This window comes from Poecilia reticulata, chromosome 21 (assembly GCF_904066995.2).
Source record: "Poecilia reticulata chromosome 21, P_reticulata-male-v2, whole genome shotgun sequence".
Classification (NCBI taxonomy): domain Eukaryota; kingdom Metazoa; phylum Chordata; class Actinopteri; order Cyprinodontiformes; family Poeciliidae; genus Poecilia; species Poecilia reticulata.
The window spans coordinates 18,699,894-18,718,485 of record NC_088850.1 but is presented as its reverse complement, the minus strand read 5'-3'; the positions used below and the strand labels follow the sequence as shown (position 1 = coordinate 18,718,485).

The 18,592-nt window shown below is 43.4% G+C and overlaps 1 protein-coding gene across 4 annotated transcripts in view; it reads left to right on the top strand.

The window, feature by feature from the left end:
• Window positions 1-95: 95 nt before the first annotated feature.
• The window catches only part of ccdc85cb (coiled-coil domain containing 85C, b), a 53,108-nt gene continuing 34,611 nt past the window's right edge, over window positions 96-18,592 (top strand). The window contains exon 1 of one of the 4 annotated variants that reach the window (XM_081602857.1): window positions 96-1,652. In XM_081602857.1, the coding sequence (XP_081458983.1) occupies window positions 941-1,652 (712 nt within the window). In that variant the 5' untranslated portion in view covers window positions 96-940. The remainder of the gene's footprint in view (window positions 1,653-18,592) is intronic. The other 3 variants (XM_008398241.3, XM_008398244.3, XM_008398243.3) reach the window with 3 other exon arrangements.

Below are 18,592 nucleotides of genomic sequence, written 5' to 3'. Positions count from 1 at the left end.
TCTGCACATAAATGGAGTAGATTTCAGAGTATTTTCAAATAATTAACCCTTTTGTTCCGGTTTTTTCCGTGGTGTCTTGAACGCACCGCGCTGTTGCTTTAAGAGGGCCGAGCTTCCACAGCGCTGAGTCTGAAGCGCACTTTTCATCTACCTGCTGCCTTGCCTCTCTCCTCCGTCTTGATTGGCCCTCTGGAGCCAAATCCCCTTGAATGATTTCAAACCCGAAGGCTTTGGACACAGAGGAGGAAGAGCGGGAGGAGGAGGAGAGGGGGGAGGTGTTCGCTGGAAACTGGGCAGGGTGGAAGAGACGGAGCCCTCTGAGTCCACCTAACGCACCATCTCATGACAGAGGTTTTATCCGCGGAGAAACGCTGTTGCTGACGGCTTACCGCGTCCAGACGGTGGGAAAGGTGGAAAGGCGCGGACTGAGTTCGCTTTAACGCTCGCGCACCTCTCTGAAATCAACCCTCTTTCTTTCTTTCTCTGTTTCTTCTTCTTTTTTTGCTTATTGTTTTTCTATAAGCACTTGAGTGGAGTGATGTCCAGCGCGGATGGTGTCTAAGCTGTGGGACGCGGTGTGCTGACTGGACTTGTCGCTTGAGACTAATAGGACCGGGCTGGGGAATTCCTCTGAATAAATATCTAAACACAAACAGTAATTACTGGAGAAATGTGAGTACCAACAGTTGTCTCTGAGCTCCATTGAGGCTTTTATTTACCAGATCAAAAGGGTTTGGGGGGAAGAGCATTCAGCTCATGCACAGGTTGCCATAGCATCACATTAATATTTCCACTCCTTTTAGAGCCTAACAGCATCTTCACATTTTTGGACAATGTGCTCGTTTCTCAACACCATTCCTCAGCTCAGGTCGGGTCGAATCGGGTCCTCGCAGTAAATTCCGAGCCACAGGATTCACAAACTGAGATTCAGACTACAGCCATGGCTAAAAATCCCTCTGAGGGGGCCAAGGATGACCTGAGCCAGCTGACGGACGATGACCTGCTGCGGTGCAGTAAAGAGGAGCTGGTGAGGAAACTAAGGAGGGTCGACGGCGAGAAAATGAACTTGATGATTGAGCACGGCAACATGATGAAAGACATCAACCGGCGGCTGCAGGTGCACCTGCACGAGATCCGCAGCCTGAAGGAGGTCAACCAGAAGCTGCAGGACGACAACCACGAGCTCCGGGAGCTCTGCTGCTTCCTGGACGACGACAGGCAGAAGGGCAAGAAGCTGTCCCGGGAGTGGCAGCGCTTTGGCCGCTACACCGCCAGCGCCATGTGGAAGGAGGTGGGCGCCTACATGATGAAGCTCAAGGAGCTGGAGGCCAACCAGGAGAGCGTGCTGAGGGAGAACTCGGAGCTGAAGGAGATCATCCTCATGCTGGACGAGGAGAGGAACGGGGCCGGCTCCAGGAGCTCCATAGACAGCCAGTCTAGCCTCAGCAACCTGAACGGCAGCGCGGGGACGGTGAGGGACGTCGGAGACGGGAGCAGCACGTCCAGTACGGGGAGCGCGGGCAGCCCGGATCACCACAATCACAGCCACATACACAAGCCCTCGGAAAACAGCAAGATGCCCACCATGAGGAGGTCGATGGATGATCTGTCAGCTCCGCATCATCACAGGAGCATCCCCAACGGACTCAACGGTGAGTACACTCATGGGGGATACTTCCTAGTCAAGCACTCGTCAAAAGCCCCTCTTGTTCTTGAAATTCCAAATCATAGTTGCCATTTGGAGGTTGTCAGAGGGCCCGGTGGTGCCGGATGCAGCCTCTCCTCTCTGACTGCCCCAGGGCACCTGTGGCTACTATCCAGTAGCTTGCCATGTGAACATGCGCATGAATGAATGTAATCTGAAGTGCTTTGGGACCATCTGGACTTGATAAAGCCCTATACAAGTAAAGGCCACTTACAATTACCTCTTACCATTGGGTATTTTGGGTCTATCTTTATTGTCATGCTATCTTTGGTGTGATAAAGGTGGACACTGCATCCCTAAAAGACCTTCCCAGTCCTGAGCTAACCCATCCTCTGAGGTCTGCCCTGATTTAGGTCAGTACACTCTTGGTTCTGAAGACGCCTTAATAGCTTTGAGATGAGGCACTGGCGATCACCGCCGTCTCTGTGATTGGAGGAAGAGAGAGCGCCTCTCTTCTTCGGCCCAGTTTGACATTCGTGGCACGGGCCCAGACATCAATGTCCCTGCGAAATCTAAATACATGACCAGAAAGCCACAAATGCCATGATGGGACATGAGGACACTAAGCCTTGTTTGGCTCCTCCGTGATCTGTTTAGCGAACGGAATAAACTGCTTCACTGGAGTAAAAAAAACAACAACACAGCTCTCTGTCTCACTGAGGCTTTATTTTTATTTACAAGGACAGGGCAGCGGCATGTAGGAGCAGGACACAGATAAGGTTGCAAGGGCGCATGTTATCCATTAGACATTCCTGGAACTGTGTGCTTGATAAAACCGTGCAGGTAACGGATACAAAAAAAAGGTGAAACCGTGCGCGAGGGAGAGCAAAGGGAGCCCTTAATCCAGATATTGTCACGCGCGGCAGCTAGGGCAGTTTTTGACTCCTGTTATGTAACCTCACTATTGTGCCTGCGGTGTCCTAGAGCCGCTCCGAGCTGCTGTTTCAACAGATGTGTGCGACATTGTTTGGCCCAAGGGATTTACCACAGAGTCATGTACGGTCCTTGCATTTATCATGCGGAGACCAGAAACGTCTGTGGATTTTACTGCCATTTTAAGTGATATAATGTGCATCAGTATGAATTGGAAGATAATTGGTACATGACATCCCAATTATATGTAGCCCACCTGAGTCAATATGTAAAACCACCATTGAAATTACCAATGCAAATCTTTTTTTCAAATTTATGCCAATTGTTTTCCAAAATACTAGCAGGTAACACTCAGTTAGATTGAATTACATTTCACAATTAGACTTTAACTAGATCTTTACAGCACATCAATATGCTTTTATTTACATGCTGTTATTTATGATTTTACTTGAGGTTGTTGCCCTGCTGGAGGGTGATTTGTATTTTTTTTTCCATGATTGTTCTTCTTTCAGCTCAATCCATCTTCCAATTCAACCATGACCAGATTCTCTGTCACTGCTAAGGAAAAAAAATCCCCGCATCATGATGCTTCCCCCGCCATGTTTCACCATAGGATCACAGGTTCAAAGTAATGTGCAGTTTCAGTTTTCCACCGTACACATGCATACTGTGCTTTGGCCACAAAACTAGATTTGGGTGTCATCAACCAAACTATGCAGGACTTCTTATGACTTATTTTTTAAATTGGAATGTGATCACACTCAGGGGCATGATTTACCAATTGGATGCCTTCTTGATTGGTTGCACTGGGTTTTTATTCGGGGTGTCAGAGTAAATGTGGCTGAATACAAATGCACTATACTGTTTATAATCAGTAGTTTTTGAAAAAATATTTAAATATGCATATTTTCCCTTCTACTTTACATAGTATGTGCAACATTTTTGGCATTTCACATTTTCATGTGAAAATTTTCAGTTACTTTCTTGCTATATTTTGTGACATTTAAGACAAAAAATTGGCACCGGCCAACACCGGAATTGGCAGGTCAGGCTTTTAAAAGATCGGTAATCGGCGATCGGCCAGAAAACTGCAATCGATGTACTCCTTGCATGTCTACTTTTGCAAGGCTCTGCAAATATGTGGAAAAGCTAACTTCATTTGGACGTTTCTGTTGATTTGATGCTATCTGGTATAGCACATGGCGCAGCCTCACAAATCTGTCATCCTTGTAAACAGATGAATTTCGAAGGGAACACAACTGACATCTCCTAAGATGCCATTTGATAATGGTATCTTAGCAATCCTCCCCTGATGCCGCCTCGCTGTTTTGTTGCACGTTAGATCGCTGGGAGAGGAAGCACGCGGATCAAAACACCGTTTTCCTCCTCAGTGAATAATTCCCTTCAACACTCTCTCAGATAGAAACCTAGTCATGACAGGCTTCACGATGTGCCAGACTGGAGGGAAAACGGTCTTCTTTTTTTTTTTCTTTTCCTTCCACTGGGAAAGATTTACTCAGTTGGCTGGTTGAAATCTGAGAGGAGTGACCGTGTTGTGAGGTCGGATCTCCCCCCATGGTGTGAGGTCTGGAGTGGCTTTTATTTAATGCTGTCCAAATGCCACAGGCTCCCCTGGGCATTCAAGACACCAGCTCTGGGATTGCCACTCAAATGCTAAATGAACAGCATCTGTCTGCTTGTGAGATGTATATACAGTCAGAGAGGAGGAAGAGGATGTGGATAAAATAAGAATACTATAGGGTACTGCATCGTTTTTGCCAAACAGAACCTTTCTCTGCTGATTTTAGTCCTATCCTCATTGGAAAATTCCTATCTTTTTGAATGATAAATAATCTGAAGAGGAGCCTAAGCAAGGGGCTCTAAGTAGATTTTGGGTTTTGGGGGGGAGTGGCAGAATGGCAACAAGGGGTTGGTTAGGACGCTTTGGAGAGGCACGATGGGGTTTCCTGGAGGGGCTATTAAGCTCTATAGAGGCTGCGTTTTGCAGACATCCCACTGTCTGCTTAATTGAATTTCTTGAGCACTGACACGTCTGACCACCTCCAACCTCCCCTACCCCCCCTCCCACCCAGCCCTTTTCTTCTTACTTTGTGGTGAAGAGTGACGACATCTGTTTAGAACAAAAACGTAGATAAATCAGCAAGGGCCGCTTTGAGTGCCATGCCACGGGTTTCGTAACCTACTGCATAATCATAATAGGCTTTTCGAAGTCTGCAATCAATTTTGGAAGCCGTGGAACCCGATTCCACTCAAAGACGGACTGATTCGCAGGCTGTCGCAGAGAATTTGCATAAAACTCCCTCACAGAGCCTTAAAAACTGAACTGAGCACAGCACAGGATTAAAACAAAGGGGCCAAGCGAGACGGGGTGCTTTGACAATGTCCAGATGAGCTGCTGATAAAAATCCCCTCTTGCGATAATGCTTGTTGACCTTTAGCAGGTCTCAAATGTTCCCCTGGCCTTTTTGCCGATGGCGGCTTTGAGAAGCAGTATTTGTAGTTCAGCAGATAAAAGTGCTCAGAATAAGCCAGTCGATGCAGCTTCTCCCAGTCAGATGTTTTTCCATCTGACTGGGAGAAACATAGTCTGCCATCAGCATTTTTTTAAGCTAAAAACTTGGGAGTATTGCAGTATTCTGCCATTGTAGGATTCTAACAAAACTAATATATACAGCACTAAATTAGGAATATTTGCAGCCATGCTTTGTTGAACATAACTCAACCTAAATATCAATTTTTTTTAAAACCTTGGACATGCATTGCATTCAAATGTCTAGAACGTTCATTTGAAATTAATGCCTTCTCGTGTGGCACAGTAGTTCTTGTTTTAAATGTCACTGCATTCGATGGGTGTTAAATTTAGGTATTTTTTGATATCCGAGTAACATTTTGCCTTAAGTATTCCCTTTGAGTTCGTACTCAGCTCTTCCAATATCTGTAGAAACAAACCCCTTCACGCTCTGCCCTGCTCACTACTTGTGCTGCATGCAGAACTTACAGAAAGGGGGCATGTAGACATCCAACCACAAAGACACACAAATACACACACTCACAACATGTCAAATGTCAAATAGAGTAACCCTCTATTTATCTATGTACTATTTCTTTTTTTCTTAAAAAAATAAATGCTATTTATTTTTTTATAGTGCGTTGGCTTTCTGTTGGATATTGGGTGATCCCATCTGAACAACAATAATGTACTCTGAGCAACTCTGAATGTCTTTCCAGATAGTCTAAACTACTTTGTTAGCATTGTAATGTCATTTTGAGTGAGACTAACTATTTGCTGTCCCTGCTAGAGCAGTTGGATCTGTAGTAAGAATCTGATGGGAAAATAAGCTCAGGAATGTCTTCATGACACCATATAAATCAGGGTTTTAGCGTGGCATGCCTCGCTAAATGTTGCCGTTTCGACAACTTTATTGATAGGAGATAGTGAGAGGTCTCAAAGTGTATAAATCTTTGATTATCTTTATGGCAGACTCTTACTGCTGTCAAGGTTTTTGGCTGAAAATGTCTCGCCTCATGCGGTTTTTGTTAGACATAAAATTTAAACGGACTGATTTGGGTTTTCAGTCATACCCACAATAGAGAAGGTTAGTGGCCAAACCCAATCCTTTCAACAGGGACCGAAATATTCTTACTTTATTTATTTTTTTATTTGTTAGGATTACCCAATGCTGTCCTTGGCTGTGACCAGCATAGAACCACATAAAAACTAAGAAGGGGCAATACATGGATCAGAAGTTGTATCACCATGTCCTCTGCAGCCAGATTATTACATCATGACCAGGCTTCCACCTCTAACTCTTAACCTTCCCAACCAAATCCATTAACACCCAACCTAGACATTCACTGGGACATAGTACAGGGTGTTAGGGATGCTTTCAGGGGTTATCCAGTCTTTGTATAACCGAGGCAAAAGCTGTCTCCACATTCTTGGCACAAGCTCAAGCTTGTTTGCGGTACAGGTTGGACCCAGCCACGACTGCTCCTTGTCTCTGATCCTCCTTGTGGTGTTTATGGACAGGAACTCAAGATAGTGTTGGAAGAGAAGAAGATGTCCGTCTTGGGATAATGGTGTTTTGTTTGTGAATGACATAATAGGGAAAGTTCGATCAGGGCATCGTCTTTTGCGGTCTCTCGTAGTGACCTGTCTATGTCCTTACCCTTGCTTATGGTTAACAGATAGAAATCATTACAAAAAGAACAAGAACTCAAATACAAGCGGGTTAAAGGAGCTGCCTTTGGTCGAGTGGATAAGTTGAGAAGCTTCATTATCTAGAGAGAAGCCACAGCTTCTCAACATCAAAAGGATTCACCTTCGGTGGTAAAGGCATCTGGATTAAGATGCATCCTGGGTGCCTCCCTTTGGAGGTTGTCCAGGCACATCATGCTGGGAAGAAACACCAGGGAAAATTTAGAACTCACTGGAAAGGGTTGAATTACCCCCTGAATGAACTGGAGAGAGCTGCTGGGGAGAGATGTCTCCGGGTTTCTCTCCTGGATCTGTTACCCTCACGATCCAACCTTAGACACGCAGGAGGTTTCATATCTAAGGTTGGGTGGAAGGATTTTCTGGCATTTATTGCAGTGATTGTATCTCATGATAATAATCTTAGAGGATTGTACACGGTAAACTTTGCTTATTGCGTGGGATAATTTTAGTGTCTGGACTATGGGGAAGGTTCTGTTATTGTAGGCCAGTAATTTATGTTGTAAATTACTGTTTTTTGTCTCTTACATAAATGGGCTGAACTTTGTCTCAACGACAGCTGAGCCAAAGAGCCGACTATTACTTGACAAGTAAGCAAAAGCATTTGCTGGGTCAAAAAGCTTAGTGCAGTTACTAAAGGCACTGAAGGGGCAGGCGTCAAACTTTGTTTCGATCAATATCTGAAAGCAGTCATAGCAAAGTGTCTTGGCTTTAAACATTTTAGCAATAAGCTTATATTCTCACTTTTCAGACCTATCAGCTCTTGCAGCTATATCTGGCTCTCCTCTCTGAAACCAGTTGGGTCGGTTGGTGATTAACATTCGTGAGACATTTTTGTAAGACTTTCATTGAAGTATGCTGTGTGACCTGGTCAGTGGAGTATGTTTCTAAGAAAGATGTTCTCCTGAAAAGTCAGGCCCCCCTCAGTCACCACATAGTTCCACACATTAGGCCCAAATTAGGTTCTAGTTCAACCTTTTAATTAACTTGTTGAGTAGATATGAAATATTTCACTTCCTCATTGCAATGCTTTTCACTTGTCATTCTGTTTTCATTTGTTTGTGGATGTTGGGGACCTAAGTAAATAAAAAACAGCTCACTTATTGTGTATGTATGTGGGTTTCATCATCGATTAACTTCAAAACACAAATTGTTTGAACGCCGGCATTTAGGCCAGACTAAAGAAGTTCTCTGTCACTTTGGATGCAAAGACGTTCATTAATAATCTTACCGACTTAAACCTATATCTGTTCTGTGTTAAATTGCAGTATCTGTTTGGAGCTTTTCTTTGTGTGTACCAATCAAAGTTCAGTGTTGGAATGTTGCATTTGGCTTAAATAAACCTTAGTCACACCCGGGCATTCCTGAGTTTCTATTTGAGAACTCCTTTCTTTCGGAGGAAACCAGTGGGTGAGCAACACAATAGTGTTTTCTTCTAGGCAGCTGTTTCAAGTCTTTGTGTTGCATGTCTGGATTGCTGGAAAAAAAAGACGGGTCAACTAAGCAGGAAAAGGATGTTTCGGTCACCAATATCCTGTTTGTCCACTCTCATGTTCAAGTTTCTCTACTCAAAGTATGCAGACAGGTTCTTGTAATCCCCCATTCCCTCTAGATTACTCGGACTTCTTGACATGATCCTGAACACACACCTCCATGGTGGAAAGTCAGCAGCTATGGAGATCAATCTAATCCATGGAAATATCAAAGACAGATTAGGTCTTGTTAAAACTTGTTGGAATTGCATCAGATATGGTTTTAAGTACTTCCCTGGACATCTCTGGGTTGTGTTTCCCTGTGATGCTGTCTGTCTGCTTGCCTGTGTGAGGCCTGGCTGATAAAGCACAGATAATAGAGTGTGCACACACCCACACACACATGCGCACACACAGGGGAGAGGTTAAGAGAAAGAGCCACGGGGGAAACTCAGCTGTGTGCTGTCAATGAAAAGCTTGCCTGTCAGGACGTCCCACATTCCAGGATAAACAAAAGAGGAAGTGGGTCTCTCTAGTCTTTGTGACACAGCAGGAATAACACCGTGTATAGAGAGGCAGAGAGAGAGGGTGGAAAAAAAGGAACCTAGTCTCCAGATTTCTTTTTGAACTTTGGTATCAATGTCTTATCCTACCTGTTTGGCAGACTTCTCCAATCTCTCTTTCAGACTCTCTCTTTCGCACTCCATCTGAGTTCATCTTTCTCACAATTCCTGTGAACCGGCTGTCTGATCCGCTGTCCTATCTGTCCCATCAGCACAGCAGCCAGCCGACAGAATGAGGTTACAGAGCCAGTGTGAGTTTTGCCCTGCACGGACGCAGCCTTGCTCAGAGATCTAATGCGAGGACAGCTAATCCAGCAATGTGTTCTCCAAATAAGATTTGAGCAACTTTGTGTTTGCTGCATTTTCTCTTCCAAAGGCATCCAAAATCTTGTAAGATATGGTATCATAAACTTTTTTAAATTACTGGAGATTTTTCACAACCCCTATCAGATCAGTAAACTGTAAATTAGTCATTTTAGGTATTTAAATAAGATAAAGATCCAAAGGTTCTAGCCAATCGTGAACAAAAAATGGTTTACCAAATCTTCTTCCATGTCCATAGTAGTCCACTGATCTAAATACTATTGAAATCTTCTTGACTTAACTGTGCAGGAGTGTACCCAAAGACTCTGACTGATGTAGAATGATTGGAGGAGAAGATTAAATGATGTCCTGGTGGCATAAGGAGGGTTGCATCTGAGCCATCCTTAGGGTCTATTCAAAGCATTCATCTCTTAACCAAACAGATGTACTGAAAGTAGAGTGTTGATTGTGAGAGATTGAAATACAGAATGAGTAGAGGCTTCACACATCTTTACCAGGTCTGGCACTGTATGTAATCCTCTCCAAGGGTATGTCAAGCAACATTTTGTTCTCTTTATCCTTAAGATACTGGTAAGTTAGGAAGTTTTAAAGTTTCTCTCAGGAACAGACTTTCCTCCTTTACAGCAAGGCAAATACAAAGGTGCGTGGCTCTTTCCGCTCCTCATCTTTGTCTTCATCTTTGTCTGTGCTGATCTGAGTGGACGTCCTTCTTTACTGATCGCTGGGCAGTGCGCCGCTGGAGGGCTTGGGTGGTGCTCAGTTGCCAAGGCGACAGCAATGATCAGTGGGGCGAGTGGACGTCACCCACGCCTAGCCTCACGGTTGGTGAAGCGGAAGGGAAATAAGACGTAGGGGGATGGGATGGGTTCGGGCATAGTTGCCCTCCATGCTGACTGATCCGTGCACAATGATGCAAGTTCCACCGTAGGTTAGTAATAAGTGTGTGTTCTTCCTGTGCTGCCGTTACTCATAAGAGGATCCCAGAGTGCACAGTTGTTGTTTATTGAATGCTCTTAGAATATGTAAATCACTTCTCTACTAATCGTTGTATGGCAGAATTGTGACGTTTGTTGGATGTCAATGTCTGCCTTAACAGGGAACAGTTCAAAGATCTTTGTGTCTTGTTTATGAGGCATGGTAGGATGAAGTGCTAGATGGATAGATTGAACAGTCTCGTCAGTAATGTCTTAGTGTAAAAAAAAAAAAAAGACGAGGCAAGAAGTTCTTGCTTTACCAATCCGTCTACGTCCGTTCCCGGATACAAGCTGAAGGTGCTCTCAGCTTTAGAAATTGGTCGAGAAACTCTGCTATCCTTAGGGAGCTTGAGGTTGAGACACTACCTTTCTGCATTGATGGGTCCGTTTTTTGGCTTGAGCATCTGATCAGGACGTCTCCTCAACATCTCCTAGATGTTTTCCAGACAAACCCCACCGAGTCCCTTGGGGAGAAGCAGCCTTGTCTTTGTGCTGACAAAGCGCCTTCACCTTGTCATCCACATTAAAGAGACCACAAACACACAATGAGTTCTTTGTAGTTTTGACTCGTCATGACTGTACACTCACCATAAAGTTTTAAAGTACAGAGTTTATCTATTGAATCCCAAGAGAGACCTGGAACTTGTTAGTGAAATTTTAAATCTCTTCTGATCAACGAACTCCTTGAAACACCCAGTCAAATTAGATTGAGTTTATCTCGATACGTAACTCACCAGAGTGCTTGGTTACAAAGAAAATTAAACTGAGATGCAATGGTTTAGGTGCACTGGTACAAAATGATTCATTTCTTGGAGAGGATTAAAAACCAATGCGTAGGTACAGAGACCTAAATCAAGTCATTGTTGCACTGTTTTTCCTGATCTCGACCCATGAAGCTTTGGCAACAAAGCCAAAATGAAACTTTGTTATATAGTATTTCATGTTATGCCGTTAGCTCACTGATGCCGAACTGAAAGAAAAACTCTTGAATTGAGTGTTTGCTGATGAACCAGCTTTCCTTTCTTTTTGTACTAAAAGCTACCTAAATGTAAAGTAGCTGAGTATTTTTTTCAACTTCTAAAATAAGAGCTGCTTTAAATTTGCACCTTCTAACCCTTATTATACTTCATAAACAAACACAATTCATGTGAACTTGGATAGAACACCTGGGGGTTCAGAGCAGCATATCCATTTCTTGTCCTCTCTAATTAGCCTGACCTTACCTGACTTTGTGGCGGATTACTTTTCTTTACCCTTGGCCAGTGACCTATTGATCTGTGCCACATGCCAGATTGCAGTGGGCCCAGAGCAGCTCATTGTGGATGCAAATGGCGGACACAAGGAGGAGTTGGAAAGAGTAACTGGGTTCAGGTGGCACGGCGACGGTAATCCATTTGGGGCAGAACCTAAAGCTCACTATCAGCAGTTTGATTCTGTCTATGCAACACAACCACTGACCTTCAGCTGCTGCTCAGTCCCAGGTTGCCAGAAGTCAGCAGCTCGAGCCTGGAAGGAACATTTGGATTTTCTGCCTGTCAGCTCTTTGGTTTGGGCTGCTGTGACACTGGTGGAGTCAGCAGAGGTCTTTCTCTTTACTTTAGTTTATACAAAGTGCCGTCACCTTCCTCCAACCCCCCATTCTGGCAGTAATAGATTTGGTTTCTTGAGCTCAAAATGACCTCTGTTTCTAACATGACACACAGGTCGTCGGACCGGGGATATAGAGCACCTATTGGGAATGTGTGTGGAATACACTGTGGTAAATAAATATTTAAGCTCCTGAGCAGCATGACTTCACCGCATAGCTGTTGTGCATGCAAAAACATGTGAAACCAGCATTGGACCACTAAGATGGATGAGATAATTTGGAGTTTTGACGGTCGGCTGAAGCATCTGGAATGAATTTTACAGTCTGCAGCACTATTGCTCCATCCCCTGGAATCTTTTTTCCTTCTATTTGGATGGTTTCAGGTGTCATTTCTTTGCTGTTCTGCAGACCAATTTCCTCTTGCAGGCCTGGGTGTGTAACTAAACATGTGTCTGCTTTAGTTTGGACTGAGGGTGAAGGCACCCCTCTCTCTTTCTCTTTCTCTCTCTCTCCTTGTTCTTGATACTTTTGACCTGGGACGAGGTTGGGATGTTTGGATGACAATCGGAATCGTATGTGAGGTGAATGCAGAAACTGGATACCCTGGAAGGCAGGGACTTTGAAGGGGTTGTGTGGAGGAATAAAGTGGGAGCGTTTTGTTTTCGCTTTCAGACTTTAGATAGTAAAAGTAAGAATGTAAGAATGTAACTAGTCTGCTTAGGGGGTCATGTTTGGCCTGGCGATCACATGTCAAATGGCTGCTGGAATTCCATCAAGAAGATGCTACAAACACCCCCCCCACCTAACAGAGCCAGCTTTTACCTTTTCATGAGCCGACCCACAGCCTTTTGCCCGCTTGAACCAAGGCGAATGTTAGGCATTCAATTCCACTGACTGCGACGATTGTAAAGCGCTTATGCGAAAGCTGATAATACAAGTGGACGAAAAACGGGCTCGTCTGGCAGAATCGATAACTGGCGGCGGAGGGAAAGGGATACAAGCACAAAAGCTCTTCATCTTCTCATCTGTTTGCGTGTATCATGGAATTAGAGGATAATTGCGTTAGCATTAATGCCATGTAACAACCACCAGGGAAAAAATCTGTAGATGTTCTCGGGCCTCTTTCCGATCCTCTTACCCCAAAGTCGTCTTTGGGGTTTGCGAATGTACAAAAGACACCCTGATTACATACTGGCTGCTTGGCTGTAGGAGGAGATTATAGCATGAAACATTGGGTTTGCTTTAGGATTTTGCCAGTGACTGATATTTAGAAGAGAGTGTACCACTCTTTATGGATAGTTTCTGTCCAGATGGCTCTTTAAATTCGCAGAGTTGGTTAGTGTCGGGGAGGCAAATGAAGCCAGTTATTCATCTCACTTACATGCTGAGAGGAGCAGACACCCATGACAGCCAATTATTCTTCTCGTCTACACTGTGGCTTCTTTAGTTCTCAACTTCACTCCTCCACTGCGATTGGGAAGAGTTCAGCATCAGCACATTTTTTGACCCAGGCTCCAATTTGCAAGGCTGCAGGGGCTTGTTAACGCTTCAGTGTTAAGTATTTGTTTTTCCTCGTCTTAATGGCGATGTAATTTCTCTTGTGGTATCAAAGAAAGAGAGCAATTCCGTTTTCATTTAGTGCCGTTTTGAGACTTGGCCGATAATCAGAGAGGTTCCGGGATAATTATATTTGCATTAATTTGCATGTAAACAAAAGACTATCTCGGAATTTTTCGGGGGAGTTTTCTCTTCCTGGTAGTTTAATTTAGCTCTTTATTGTGCGATGGTGAAAACTCATCTTGTACAAAAAAAACAAAACAATGACGGCTTAAATTTCACCTCCACTGTTTCATAGAACCTCTACGTTTTTCTTTGGATCGGTTTTTCTGTCCTAGTGGAGCTTTTGTTAATGTTTCAACTTTACAGAAAATACTATAACAAAACCATTTTTGGTCTGTAGCAAAATTTTATTTGTCTTTTCAAGGAAATGGGGGTTTTTCGGATTCCTATAAGTCAGAGATTGTTGTTATCTTTGTTGATTTTCATTTCAATGAGTAATAGATCAGTTTTACAGTTTAGGGATAGTAAGAGTAAGACCAAGACCAGAACTAACTGGTAAAACAACCCCAATGTCTTAGGGTTTGAAGCAAAAGTTGTTTTGTAAACCTGAACGGTTGCGGATTTAGCTATGGCCAGGGTCAGTAGCTAATGTGGCTAATTCTTCCTAAAAACATCGGACATTGTCTGGACTTGAGAACAGTGCTTGTGTCAGATGAATGGCAGACAGCCTGAAATGGCCGTTTTAAGGAATTTCCAATTTTGGTCTTTTCAAACTTGAGTTTGAGTATCGTTTTCAAACTTTCACTTCTAGTAAAAACCTGGCACTGTTTATCCACATATCAGATTATTTTCTCATTCTTAAGTAAAACAAGCACAATAAAATACAATAATTCAAATGTACGGAAGTGGCTTTAGGAACTTGGATTGGCAACAGTCGTCAATAAACTTACATCGGTGAAAATAAACCGGCCCTTACCTGTGACTGTGTTTGCCAGCATCCGTATCCATTCTGTGATTCCACTACAGAGCAGAAAACCAAACCAAGCCTTGAGGAATTTCAGATGTCTCTCAGTGTTATCACTGGCAGCCTCTCCTATCTTGCTGAATCTCCCCTCAGTCAACAAAAGATGTAAAATGGGATTAAGGCATTGATTTTTGTAGCTGCGCCGTGGCCCGCTGCACCGTGGCAGAGGGTTTTTGAAGAGGATGGCTTAAAAGGATTTTCAAAGTAGGATCTAGTGCTACATCTCTGCCCACCGCTCCTTTAAACACATGGCACGTAGCCCTGTGTATGATGGATGCGGCGTAAGCCGAGGCCGCCTCTGAAACCCTTCAGAAACCGTGCGCGGAGTTGATGAAAGTGCTCTTGCAGCGGCGCAACATCGGCCAATGATGGGGAGGGGAAAGACGGAGAGCAGTCTGGAAGATTTTTGCTGAGGTGAACTTTTGCGAAAGATGTAAGGCTCGAGATCCAGGAGCAACGGAGGACACTGCAGAGCAAGCGGCGTTCTCTTTCTGCTTGTTGCTAGGATACAAGGCCTCTATTTTTCTTTTTTTTCCTCACTATTATGGGGTGTGCTGTGCTCTGCTTTCACCACAGAGAGGCACCTTGTTTTACTTCGCTCATCTCCACTGCCCACTTCTCAACGCTTTTGAAAGAAAACAAAAAATTTTTGTTTTTTTTAACTTTGACAAATTTCTCCTGACATCTCTTGTTATGTTGTTCTCTGCGAAGCTTCTAAACAAGCTCAATCCTGTTGCAGGAGGAATGCAGATGAATAGATGCTGTATTTATGGCTGTTGATTGCTGCTAAGCTGCGCTTCTTTAAGGAGGAATGCATGCTATATGCCCCCAGGGGCCTCCCTGTAGTCGGTTGCATAATGCAGTAAGATACACCAGTTGGAATTAAACTGGGAATCGTGAGGCTGGATATGGCGGAGTTTATGCAACCTGAAATTGCACAAAACGTGTCCCCTGCAAGCACTTTCCATGCAGAAGTTAATAATTAACCGTTTGCAAAACATAGGAGGAGATAGCAAGAACGATGGCAGACTCTTAGCAGTCGATTTCAGCCGTGTTGCCACGTGTATGGCAATGCAGTGTACCGGACGGATGAGGTGCCCGCATGAGTAGCCATCAGGGAGAACGCTGAAGTTTTAAAAGTGAAGAAATGCGTAAAAAAAACAAAAAAGAAAAAAAAACAGGAGGTTTGAGGCTATGTAGGGTCAGCAGAGGATCTGAAGGCTCAAGCAGCGAGGGCTGGAAATGAATAACATTTAAACTAAAAAGATGAAAGGGGTGTATAGAGCGCAGCGGAGACGAAGCTGTGAAGAAGAAACAAAAGGAGAGCATGCGCTATTGAAGAGAGGGAGGAATTATGTGGGAAAGAGACGTTAATAACGAGACGCAAAGCCCAGACAAATCTCGCACCAGCAGCGCTCCAAACAGCTCTATTCATAAAAGCGATTCCTTTTAAAGAGCCAGCGCTGGCCATTTAAATTTTTAGTGGGATTGGCTGGTAGCACCGTAAGCGAATAGAGAAGCTTCACTTGTAGTTTGTGACCAATTTCAAAACACAGGTTTTCAGAACGCTTTGACTCACCAATACCGAGTTGAAAATATTTTTTTTCCTTCAGTTTTTTTCTTCATTCTGTCCTTTCATTCATCTTCCCTGGGAAACAGTGAAAATGTCTCTACACTCTTAACGTAGAGACGTCATTTAACCTCGCATGCCTCTAGAGTTCCCAGAGAGACATACAAACTTCATGCAGAAAAAAAACCCATTTGAACTCAGAAACGTACTTATGCGAGGCAACAATGCTAACAGGCTACTGGTGCAAATGGCTTTATCTGTAATTAACAAGCTTACATCTTGAACTTTTAGATTTCATAATTAGCATGTTTGGCATGCTAGCGAAAAAAAACCCTCAGTCATCGTTTATTCAGTTCCCTTAAATCTGCAAACATTTCCAAACCAGAACGTTTTATGATTGAGGTTAAAGACTGAAAATGAAGAAACTGAGCAGTTTTGCTGTGTTTGTGTTGATTTAACTGACATGTTGTAGAAAATGGTTTACTTACAACTTCCTATTTTGCTTCCTCTTATTCCATCTTTGAATTCCTTAATGATGCTAAAAAGTCTTCTTCCCTCAGTAAAAACTTCCACACCAATGAGCGGTGCTGATTTCTCCAAGCATCTCGACCTACATGCTGATCTAGCTAGTAAAACTATGTCACCCCTATATTTTTTTAAGATCATTCAATAAATGGCAATACCTCCCGGTCTTAATGCTTAACTGCATCTTTCCGCTGTGTAAGTACGTTTTTCCTTGACATTTACGACTCGACGCTTTAAATCCCCTTTCTGCATTTCATTCAGAAGAGAAATCCATTGGGAGACGACATTCTGGCAAACGCGAGTGCGTATTTCACCATCGGCGCAGCACCGGCTTCATCTGCTTCCACGCTGTGTCACCATTAAATATCTCAGCGGTGGTCTTATTTGCAGCTCTTCTTTTTATGAATTACGCCCGTCACAGGGAAGCGTTTCTCATGAAGCTCCCCTCCTTTGTGCAAAGGCGGCAGATGTTGTTGTCTTTATGGGGAAGTACCGCACAGAGACTTTAAATTTCTGAAGAACATGAATCAGAGGGGTTCACCCTGACAGGAACTTGGCCGATGGTTGCGCTGGGTGGAGCGTGTTGTCATTAGGTAGTAATAAAGTTGTAATAAGAAGCACTTGAGGGGGTTAAGAAAGGCGGGGCCATCCATTTTTCTGCCTCAAGGAATTCCATATAACAGGAGGAGAAAGTTGATAGATGGGTCACATAAGTGACTTCTCTGGAAAAGGAAAAGCACAACAAACAAATTTCTCCATGTGACATCACTTTTACAGTTATTTATCTTATTTTTTTTAATAACTTGCAACAGTGGATGTATTTAGACCGCTACAAGCTGTTGTATTATCATTATTATTGTTATTTTGCTGATGGCGCACAGATTAAAGAGAGCACTCGATCCGTTACTCGCCCCATTTGATTCACTACACGCTTTCAGGGATGTTGGACAATTTCCCAGAACACGCTGTTTGTCCAGCAGGCCAGGTCGCCGTCCTATCAGGGAGAAGGAGAGTTGCAAATTCACACCTACGGGCGCGTTTACGGCCGACCGTGGTTTCAAACCGAACGCTGTTCCTGCGATGAGACACAGGGTTTCTCTCTAAACAGAGAGGCTTTATGTTTCAGAGGAAAAGATTTGAGAGTTTTGCCAAGGACAAAAAAGCCAGCATATGTCGCTGTATACTAATCTGGGGCTTTTACAGTAAGATGATTAAAGGTTTGATAACCCTGCATTTAAAAAAAAAAAAAAAAAAAAAAAAAGAGACAACACTAAGGGCTTATTTAGATCCTGTCAGAGCTGATTTACAAACCTTTTTTTTTTTTTTTGTTTTTGCACAAATCACAGTAGATTCAGATTTAGGTTTGCTTAAATTTCATTTTTAAACCATTCCCTTGCCGCTGTCCGCTTCTCTCTGGTTGTGTTGGTTAGATCCAGTGAGGCGGTGGACCACCTGCTGACCGCTGTCTGGGCCTGACCGTTGCCTCTCCCTGCTAATGTGAGCCGACACGGCGACTCTCAAAGGACAGCTGGCTCTGCAGACGACAATGGACACAGAAGAGTGTCTGACCCAAACTTGCGTTTGACTTGAGTGGGATGCTATATTCTGGAAAAAACAAAAACACACAAAAAAACCCCACAAAAGACTAAATATAATTCTCATTTTTAGTCAGTCTTGTCTTTTCAGCTTTAAAGGCAGCAGACATTTCTTGTTGTTATGATGATCATTTGAAGTTCACAAAATATTAATGCATCCTTTGGTGTACTTTTATAACGTCTCCCTTTATTATTTACTTATTTTGAACACTCGGTGCTGCTGCAAAGCTAGCATCAATTTCATTTACAAAAAATGAACTGTAGTCGTTCCTAATGGAAGTTCTGATACACAGAGATAATAACAAAACAAAACAAAAACGACAAAAGAAAAAGAGTTACTGGAAGCCTCTTTCTCAGTAACACTGTAGTATCCGTTTGCTCACCATGACAAATCCAATGAGTTCATGTCGACAAGTGGGAAACAAAATACCTTCCAAAAATCAAGTATCTGATTGGAATATTTGTTCAAATAAAAGCTCTTAGGGTTCCGTTACTAAACCGATTTAATTCCCAGAGCAATATTTCCCAGCTGTCCTACTGGGGCATTCCCACATTGATCTGAATCGATCAATCTCTGCATTT